Source organism: Rhagoletis pomonella, unplaced genomic scaffold (assembly GCF_013731165.1).
Source record: "Rhagoletis pomonella isolate Grant_MI unplaced genomic scaffold, Rhpom_1.0 Rhpom_scaffold_00001, whole genome shotgun sequence".
NCBI classification, from domain to species: domain Eukaryota; kingdom Metazoa; phylum Arthropoda; class Insecta; order Diptera; family Tephritidae; genus Rhagoletis; species Rhagoletis pomonella.
The window spans coordinates 41898852-41910073 of NW_023458555.1; the positions used below are offsets into that span (position 1 = coordinate 41898852).

An 11222-nucleotide genomic window follows, 5' to 3' on the forward strand; every position below is an offset into this window, starting at 1 on the left:
TCTACGTTTCCGTGCTTAGTGTAAATGTGAAATCTTTGAAATCTCCATCTATTTTTATTTTTCGCAATTGAGTTACTCGCACATAGCTACATACATACATACGTATTCAATATGGATAGAAATCTAAAAATTCACATGTAACAACAACTCATCGAGCGAATGTGACCGTGTGTGTTCATATGCGTGGCTGTAGGTGTTTCTACGTGTCGTACGTGCCAGGCAGCTGTTAATTTAGTTTATTGCTTTGCATTCAATTGTCATTAGAGTGACAAGCCGTTGTTACACCTGTACTTCCTCGAAATTATTATTTTTGCTTGGAATTCGTAACTGGCTGCTTACAACAATAATACACAAATATAGATACATACATGCATACATAAGTATACTATATGCTTACATTTGCATACAAATGTAGATACGTTTATTTATTTAATCTTTTCATCTAAATTTTTTATACTTTTAGTGCCCCGCACCGAAATCGTTGGTGGTCCAGATCGCTTGGTCAAAGCTGGCAGCACTGTAGTTCTGCGTTGCATTGTTCGTGGCGCACTGGAGCCGCCCACTTTCATAATGTGGTTCCATAGTACGGAGCAAATAAACGGCGATTCACGTCGCTATCGCACACAAGTCGACCGGAGTCTGCCCGAGATCGAAGGTGATGCACACAGTACGGTAAGTGAAGCGAATATTTTTAAAATACGTACATATTAACGTGCTGGTATTTTCTGTCGTATGGAACGGTTGGTGTACCAGACTCGGCTGGCTGAAAAACAGGAAACTTAGTTAAATTTGAGTAATCCCAAATCACTGACGTTTAAGCTAGTTTTGGGATTAGAGCCAGCGGGTATTGTTTAGCATGGATAAAACACTCTTATTATGATATATTTTTTTCTGAAAAATACCCAACAGATATAGCGATTTTGACCATATACCTACGAAACTATGCATAATCTCAAAAAAAAAGTTCCTGATTGTGCAATAAAATAAGGTCGAATTAAAAAGATGAACTTTTAAGACTTAGTTGTTCATTCGGAAATATTATCAAAAAAGTCAACCTAATTCAAAGCAAAACGTAGATTTTCTAAATCATATCGTCTCGTTTACATATCAGTTTTGAATATAACTGTTTGGAGGAAATAATATGATTTTTTCAGTCCCGCAAATCCCTCGAATCCGCGGAATTGATGATCTCGATCACGCAAACTTGTGGGATTGCGATTATTATGCCACATTGGATTCCCTTGTTGTAATTTTAAAACACACACTTTTGAGACAAATTTTAAAATAATATGACCTGTATTCACCCTTACAACAATTTCTGGATGCTAATTCTGAGACCAGTCAACCAGACTGACTCATTTCGGACTCTTTTGGAGTCATAAATTCTGAGTTGAACAAAAGAACAAAGTTGACGTAGAAGTAAAAGTTTATAATAACACAGGCCAATAAAATAAAAAAATGTATATATTTGCGACACGGAAAGTGAACCCTGATTCTTATAAAATTTTTTCCGTAGAAACATTATCTGAAATTAGAAATCTTAAATTGGCTTTAGTTTTTGAGATATTTTGACTTAAAAGTGGTAAAATTCTCAGTTTTTTTAATTTTTTAGACATATATAATGGAATAACGGGATCCGGTAGAATATTTTGAATAAGATGTAAAAAGCTAAACATTTGAGAGATTCACAGCGGTGTCGTAAGTGTCGTATTGTTGTATGTCGTAAACTTTAAAAGCTAAAATAAATGTTTAGAGCACTTGAAACCCGAACAACCTATTTTTAACACTGCGAAAATGGATAATATAACTTTGATGGTACTGTGCGAACCCCCTTAAGACATTTTTTAGGTGTTTAAGTTTACGACATACAACAATAAAACACTTACGACACCGTTGTGAATACCCCAATTGATTTTTTAGCACAAAAGTTTAAAATCTGACTTTTATAATTATGGGCTACTAAAACAAGTTCAAAAAATATGTGTACACAGCGAGTAGGTTATCAATTGATTGGAATATGTTTTTGCTTGTTTTCTTTTATGTATGTTACCGCTTCTTAATGGATAATGATGAAATTAACAGTACTCTTTGATTTTTATATGAGAATTGAAGTCGGTTTTGGTTTTTTTGCTTAAAAATTACTTGTGAATTAGAAATATGCCGAAATGTTCGACTTTTTGTTTACCTGTGAATTTTAAAAACTTTTCAAAAATAAATACCACCCAAAGTCTTTTTATCTTTCGGGATAAAATAACAGGGGTTAGGCCTTCTTTGCATCTTATTAAAATATATTCTATCATGTACTGTTTTTATATTTTATAACATGCTACAGTAAAACCCGCTTAAGTACCTTACGAAAAATGTCAGCTTTTTGAGGTACTTAAAAAAACCCAGTTAAGTACCTCGATGCGGGTGCTTAAGCGAACATAATTACAGATGTAGTTAATCTTCCTTTGAACTTATATAAAGAAGTTCTTAAATAAAACATGAACTTTAATGAAGTGTACGCAATTTAAAACCAAGATAGTAGCATTATTTAAACACATAAATACATAAACAAGAACTTTATAAAAAAAAAATCGATAAGGTAGTATTATATAATTTTTACAAGATCTTGTTTGCCACTTATGCTTATTTATTAATTTATAAGATTTTTCAATTAAAACACAATTCGTGCCCATATAAATCTAAGCTTAAAATTTTTTAGAGCACTGAAAAAAAATGCATTCAAAATATCAAGCTTTTTTCTCAGAAGTGTTTACAGCCCATTCAATTTTAGTGTAATATAATGTGCAAATTTCAAGTGGCTAAGAATTACCGTTGATTTTTTAGAACTTTTTTTGCCGAACGTGTTGCGGGAGCACTTAAAAGGGGAAGATTGTAAGTAAAATGGTAAATGGGGTACAAAAATGTAGGTAAATAGAGAGAGCGATTTTCTTCAGATTACATTAAAGTATTCCCGGTGCCTAAAAATGTTGGTTACTAAAGCGGATTAAGTGCTTAAGTGGGTTTCACTGTAGTAGTTAGCTTTTTGACACCTTTAACCCATTTCATCCCAGAGGCAAACAATTTTGGAACCTTTTAATAAAACGAATTACATGAGCTATTTAAGGCCTAAAAACGATGCAGAAGTGATTAAAAATATTTTTATCCCAATGAGCTTCCTAGGGTAGGCAGTCGCGAAAACCCAACGTTGTGAGAATGTGAAAGATTGAAATCCACCATCAGAGAATTGATTGGGCCCTATAAGTGTGGCTTTAGGCCTGGAAAATCCGCCATTGACCAGGTATTCACCTTACGATAAATCTTTTAAATCACTGGACACATAAGGAGCTATTTTTCGACATAAATGCCGTTTCGGTATCACGAAAAGGAGTAGCCTATTTCTCCGAGCAATTTGATGCCAAACAGGATTTCAGAAACGTCGCCTCTTGGTTGCGTGATTTCTTTAATCTGATGTTGGAGGAGATAATAAGAACTGAGGCGCTCAGGTATAATTTATTACAAGAGCGTACAATTGTTTGCGTAATGCCAGCCTTCAAATTGAACGGAGAATATGCTTGCTAACAAGTGCTACTTTGGACTGAGTAGACAATTGAGCAGTAAGGTTCTCTCTCGACAGCATCCGATAAGGCGGCCCTGGAGAAAGATCTTGGAAAAGATTCACGGACATGCATGAGCTTTACAACATGTCATAGTGCAGTGAATTCAAAATGGAACTGCACCTCCAGCTTGGCCATGTCATTCGAATGGATTCAAGTGCTTCTCAATTCGCTGATGGTAGCAGAGGAACAGGACGACCTTCTCTGCAATGGCAAGGCCAAGTGGAGAAGAACTTGGCACCTCTTAGCATTTCGAACTGGCTAACAGTTGGCATAGAAGAGAAACGATTTGCGCGCATTACTTATTAAATTACGTCGAAATCTCTTAGTCGGATACAACGCCAAACAAGGATATAAGAGCTTAAAAGAACCTACCATTATTTATCTAAACTTATTTTGAAGATAGCTTCCATGTATGCACTTCCTTTTTCCCTGTGATAGTAAAATTTTCGTTGAGCCCCAACAGGAAATGCAAATCAAAATTACTCGAATTTGTTCAGCAGAGCCAGAAGCTTTGAAGTGAATAATGTTCAATTGATCGCTCTTATATTTTGAAAGTGTTAAAGTCGGTAGAGCAATGATGTCTCAACGTCAAAATCAAAAGTTGACAGGACTGCGTTGAAGAGCAGAGTAGAAAAAGTAGTACTCACTCCACTCGCACCACAATAGTAAGATTTGGAGTTGGGGGCACCTTGTCATTTATCTTCACGCAAATGGCGAAATCGTCAAATGTTATTATATTTATGACAAATGTGTCTGGAAAGTCCAACAGATCGTCCAATTTTCGAAATGAGAAGCACAAGAAACTTGAATAATCTCCTAATCTCGTTAAAATCTATTTCCCACAAATCCACATATAAATTTATTGCTCATCATTTATGTATGAATTTGTACATATTTATGTACATACATACAAGCACCTACTTCAATAAATTACTGTCGTTTATAGCCACATTGGTTTGTTTGAACTTTGGCTTTATGAAAATGCAAGTCACCTGTTCCTTTAGCTCGCATCAACAGCATTTAATCTGTATTTATTATTAACAAGAGTAACACCGCCAACATTGACAGCCAATTAGGGAATATTGAATAACTGCAAAGGGAGAAAATTCAATAAACTTAAGCTAAATACAAGCGCAAACACAAATACTTACATACATAAATACTCTGTATTCTTTATTCGTGTTTTTGTTTGTTAAACATTGCAGTTGCAGACTTTGCAAATATGGCTGGATACCGATTGTGATACACATGCGACACAGGATAAACAACCGTTAAACATGAGCAAGGCTTTTGATTTGACACCACTCCATGAATGTGCGCAGTCAGAGTTGCCAAAACTCTCACAAAAATAATTAAAATTTTTGCATTATTGACTTAGTATATTTTAAGGATGGTAAACGAAAGTTAAACAAGTATAAGGTTCAGGTGAAACCGCTACCTACAAAAATACATGACTTTTCGCTTTCCTAGAATTTATGGTTATACAAAAGATGTGCGTGATTTTTACTGAGTTTCAGAAGCTTTCGGCCTAAAGTGATATGAACACCACATATATGTAACAAACTTGATACAGATTTCAGAATTATCAAAAAATATTTACATATTTTATAACAAGTGGTCGGTGTAATGCCCATTTTCAGTTTTATATTTTATATTATATATACATTTGAATAACTGATATTAATTTTGAGCAATTTGGATTGCAGTATCACCATAATACCATTATAAATGCATATGTATGTGAGGCGAACGTGTTTGTTGCAGGATTTGGAAAAGCTTCAATTTTGTTATTTAATTTGCTTTTGCTGTGCTTTGATTCCTGCATGTCATGGCATCGAAAACAAAACAACAGCAAATCAAAAAAAAAAACTAAATGCTTTGGTTGCCGTTTTGGTGTGAAATTTCGAAAGCAACTAGACAGTGCAAAGTATTTTGTGAAAACACAATGACAGCGTAGCCGCAGCGAACTAATAGCAATTCGCTACAACTTTGCTATGGAGCATCAAAATGGCAGAGACAGTGGATATTATATGCACGTGCAAAGGCGCTAGTGGCTTTGACTGATAAGCTTTGCAACTTGGCGGCGTCGACATATGTTTATTAAATTTAGATAATACACCATGCTGCAAAACATTAAATAAAAAAAGATTCAGTACTCTTAAAAAAAGTTAATAAACTTTAAAGAAAAAAAGAAAAGTTTAACAAAACTGGTTAAAATGTCGTGTTTTTAATATTTTGGGCATAGGTTTACATTTGAATGTATGTCAAGTTATGAAGAACCATCGATGGCGACACTATCGACAATTTCGTATTTATAGTGGGCAACGCTGCTTCATCCACCTCTGCGTTCGTCCACTTCGAGGCACGCAACCTTCAATTTGCTAACAGCGAATTCCATTGTCGACTGTCGACAAAATATTCTCCGATTTAACACTTCTTTGATTTGTGATTTTTTTACTTCGCCCGCGAGCAACAAGATGGACAAGTTTTTTTACGGCCTGGGGCAGATCCAGACAAAATTTCTCACGGTACTTAGGAAAATTATTATTTTTATTATTTTAAGTACATATCGTCACCTGAACTGCAAAAAGACGTAACAACATCGTAAATGAAATGACAAAAGTCGTGACTAATATTTTTTTTATGAAATGATGTCGGGAGTTGTAATTCGATGAAATCCATCATATAAATCAAAAAGTGAATTTCGAATTTTTTATTAGATATGACTTTTTGCATTTCAACGATGATGTTTAATAATGACGATGTTTTAAATAATAATAAAAATATTTTTATTGAAATGTGTAAAATTATGACCTACCAAATCAGGGATGGTCCATCTTTTGGTGGTATTATCGGCATGGGATATATGTACATGTCTTTACCAGGGATTAGGATTCTGGGAATAAAGGTGTCTATGTTGTTTAGGCACGACTACTACCACCAAGCGCCTAAATGCATGATATGTACTGCTGCATGAGCAAAACTTTCCTTCATTAAATTTATGAAATTTTTGCATATGTATTTCTCAACAATATGTGATAAAGCATCTTTAAGTTATAATTTGATGGCAGTTCAAACCATACTCGGCCTAGTAGGACGCATGCTGCGAACAATGCTTCCGGAGCCATTTAAGCCCTATATGCAGCTCTCAAGAAAACGGTCAAGAAAAAATTGCCATTATTTCGCGTATGTGTCCAATGAATTTTGACATTTTGGATACTTCATAGCCTGTTGCCTCACTCTTTCCTCAAGAATTAATGGAACGGGCATATATTTCTGTTGCAAACCTGGGTTGCCTTGTGCTCTTTTTTCACAAAAAACTTTAGAAAACCGTAGTAGAAAGCGTAGTAAATTTCTTAAGAACTGCGTACTGCCTTAAGGAAATTTGACTCAAGAAAATTTCTTAGCCATTTCTTGTACGTTATTTTATATAGAGTTTTTGCTTTTCTTGAGAGCTGCATACAGGCCTTTACGGACTCTGGCCACTTTACCAGTACCTACCCAATTTTTTGTTCGAATAATAATTTGTTTATATGTATACATGCAAACATAGTGGTCTCCCCTCTCACTGAGTTAGTCATATGTCACTTTTGTTCCAAAAGTTTTTATCGGAAGATCCTTTTTCCAATGAAAGTGAGTACAAATTGTAGTCAGTAGAGTGAACAAACATTAAGAATAAAAGAAATATCTATTTAAAGACTATCGAGTGTGTCGAAGAGTGTGTCGAAGAAAACATGAATTATCTTGCTAATACACCTGTCTTTCGAAATTTTAGGAATGATGCTGGGAAGGGGTGTTAGGGACTTTTCTGGAAGAAGTTAATTATAAAATATAAAAATATTTGAATTGAATACGATATGATATGTGAATGAATTAGCTTAACCCTCGCTTCAGCGAAGAATTTTGAGTTGGTCGTTACACTGTTAGTCACCCCGGTGACTATATGAATACATATTGCATGCGCTATGCATACACCGCGAGCAAAAGTATATTTGAATTTCCGAAAACGAAACTTAAATGGTATTAGGCGACGGATAAACTGTTTTAACGAGGTTTTGTTGTTGTTGTATATTTGAATATTCGAAAAGGACTTTCCGGCAGAATTTAATGTCGTGGAAGATGATCGTAAATTCAACTGTAACACCGTGCGACAGTAAATTGTACTTACACAAAACTGTATATAGGTATGCACGAAACCATGGGCCAAATATAGCAAAACTGCATGTTTAGTTTTTCTCTCTGATGTGAGGATTTTTTTAAGGACGTTGAAATTTGAAAAATATAATTATGTACTTAAAAAAATTAAAAGAAATTCAGTGCAATGTATAAAAACGGTATGACTATCAAATTCAAGAGAAAATTCTGTAGAATTAAGGCCGATTAAATTTTTTGGTACATAAGGACGATTACGTAATGAAAATGTCATTTTAACATTTTATCATTGAATATCCTTGAAATTTTACAATAATTATTTTCGAAAAAATTATATGTTAAGGACTATTAGGCACTCGACCACATCCTCGAATTTCGTCCTTCGAACTTTATTCACTTCAAAAAATAAAATAAAACTTATTACAAGGACATTTTCAATACCTATTCGTCTTTGCGAACCAATTCTTTTGTAATTTTACAGAACTTTCTCTTTCATTTGCTACCCTTACTGTTTTTCTACGTTTGAATGAATTTTTTAAATAAGTTTAGGAATTAATCATATCTTTGAAAGTACAAAGTCCTTTAAAAATAATCCTAACGCCAGAAAGAATAACTAAAAACGCAGTTTTACTATATTAGACCCACAGTTTCGTAGGTTTATTGTTTGCTTCATGTGTTTCGAAATTTGTTAGCTTTTGTCGCACGGTGTAGTGAAACCGAATCGGAATTGGAAGAGCAGAGGCCGTTCCGCACCTCACTTGAAGTTCAACTCCCAACCATGTAGACAAATGAGGCTTACATCTCAAAAGATAATACAATATAATCGCAAAAGCTATTGTCTAATGATCCATAGATATCCATATAATCCATAATGATCCATACATATCCGTCCAAAAATTTCGAATAAAACAGGCGAAAAATTGGCAGCAGAATATTACGATTCGGATTACGATTATTACGTCCAATTACATGTAGTCACCGGGGTGACTAATACATCAAAAACGAATAAGACAGGAACTTTTATTTATTTATTTTTTTTAGTTGAAACTAAATACAACAAGTAAGAAAGTCTAAGTTCGGGCGGAGCCGAACATTAAATACCCGGCGCAAGTATTAAATATATGTTTTCCATCTTTTCGAAAGCTACCGCTACATGCTAAGCCGGGGTGTATAAATTTTAAGTACATTAGCGTCCTTAAATTTCGAAATAATGAAATTTCAAGCATTTCTTAAATTTAACGTTATATGAAAAGCGGCCATAATTTTAGTCCGATTTCAACAATTTTCAAGAGTTTGGCTTTGTGTGGCAAGCACAATAACCATACCGAGTTTGGTACAAATTGCTAGAACGGTTAGCGAGATACATATATGTGATCATAAGTGGGCGGTGCCACGCCCATTTTCCAAAATTTTATCATAAACATACTTCTTGTTAAATAATTGTTGCAAGCATCAATTTTGAATAAATTAGCTTCAATATTTACCGATTTATCGAAGATTTCGTATTTCTCTAAATTACCGTTATATGGGATGTGGGCGTGGTTATTGTCCGATTTTTTAAAATTTTCGGTCATTTCGTAGGTGATGTCAAGGCCAACAACTGTGCAAAGTTTGGAAGAAATTGGTGCAGCAGTTACCAAGATATACACATGTAACTATAAGTGGGCGTGGCTACGCCCATTTTCCAAAAAATTTTAATTTTATTATTTTTCGTCTAAAAGTTATTCTAAATATTAATTTTGAGTGAATTATCTTCAGTAGTTACTAAAATATCGCAGTTTTCGTATTTCTGAAAATTACCGTTATATGGGAGGTAGGCGTGGTTATTGTCCGATTTCGCCCATTTTCAATACCATCCGTCCTACGCCCAAAAGAAGTGCATGTACCAAGTTTCGTTAAGATATCTCAATTTTTACTCGAGTTATCGTGTGCACAGACGGACGGACGGACGGACGGACGGACGGACGGACAGACAGTCACCGCTTAATCGATTTCTCTTTTCATTCTGATCATTTATGTATACATTTGTCTATATCTATCTCGATTCGTTTTACCTGTTACAAACAACCGTTATGTGAACAAAGTTATAATACCCTTGTGCACAAGTGCGCTCGGGTATAAAAATAGAGTTGAAAATTATCCTAAACGAAATCGTATTAAAGTCAATTAGGGTCATAGTCCTAAATTAATTAAAACATGGAAAGTTTTGAAAAAGTATCGCCGAAAACCACCCGTGTGACTTATAGCTGAACGAAGGGTTAAAGGGTCTTTAAATTCATGATTTGAGTTCTATGAACAATCTTAGTTGAGTAAGCAGGTCTTTTCAAAAATGTGTACCCGGAGTGCAATGTAGTTATAATTCCTTTGGCAGAAATGCGCTCAGTTACAAAATTGTATCTTTTGAAAAAGCTTCTGATAAACCTATTTGCCGTTCGGTGGCTGCATAACGTTCGGAGATCCCTCAATTTGAGTTCTAAATCAGGGCCACACACAAATTGGAGGAGAAACTCGGCCTAGCATTTAACAAAAATTGTAAGCGCCAAATATTTATTTTTCATGTGAGACAGCTTAGCTGACCAAAATTTCATTAAATATTTGAAAGCAAAGGCTAGAAAAAATTGGCAACAATAACTATTTCAAAAAAATTCTAACCAAAAAAAAAAACACCGATAATTCGAAATAATAAATTTCTGTCCATCTAAATAGCACGTTTCTAAATAACCTTGTTTCATATTAATTTTTCTTTTCTTGATTTCTCTTCCACACGCAACAACAATTACAACAACAAAAAATTATTTGGCCGCTTTCATGGTGGATACATGGCAAATCTTTGACTCACTGGCACCGACTCTGCCTCTGGATGGTGGAATGGACACATTGGCTTTGGCCTTCGATGTTATCTCCGTTACTGACTCTTGACACTCTGCTTCGTTGGTATTCAACTGGCAAATACAGACCGGCTCATTAATCATTGAATCAGCGAAAAAACGTGATAATGGCAATTACACATGTAGCCCGTCAAATAGCCCCAGTGTGACTGTGATGCTCAACGTTATAAATGGTAAGTAGATAGAAGTATGTATGTATGTACATATGTACACATGCATGTTAGTAGTAGTCGAGAAGAAGAACTAAATGCAAAAGTGAAAAAGTTAAACAAACAGTGTTAAAGGTTTATATGTACGAGTAAATGTGTGCAAATGATTTTCGGTGACTATTAGCTCTTGCACACGCTTTGGTGCTGGCGTTCGTCCTTTTACTTCCATAGTTTCCCTTTTTTGTTTCGAGATGTTTTTAAATCCAAACACTTGGAGAATGCTGACATTTTCTGGTATCCACTTGGGTTTGGAGCGTGCGCTAGCACAATTTTCCATTAGTTTTTGACAAATTCAAGCAATCATTTTGACTTCGTGCTCGCTTGTACTCCGCGGCCACTTGAATTCCCATGGGGTTGGCTGCTTCTAC

At 34.9% G+C, this 11222-nt stretch overlaps 1 protein-coding gene across 1 annotated transcript in view; it reads left to right on the top strand.

The window, feature by feature from the left end:
* LOC118744252 (zwei Ig domain protein zig-8) overlaps positions 1 to 10818 on the top strand; it is a gene marked incomplete at its 3' end in the record, with an annotated part of 190573 nt that extends 179755 nt beyond the window's left edge. Inside the window, 2 exon segments of the mRNA XM_036477145.1 lie at positions 464 to 672; positions 10713 to 10818. Coding sequence (XP_036333038.1) covers positions 464 to 672; positions 10713 to 10818 — 315 coding nt within the window.
* Between the last annotated feature and the right edge of the window lie 404 nt (positions 10819 to 11222).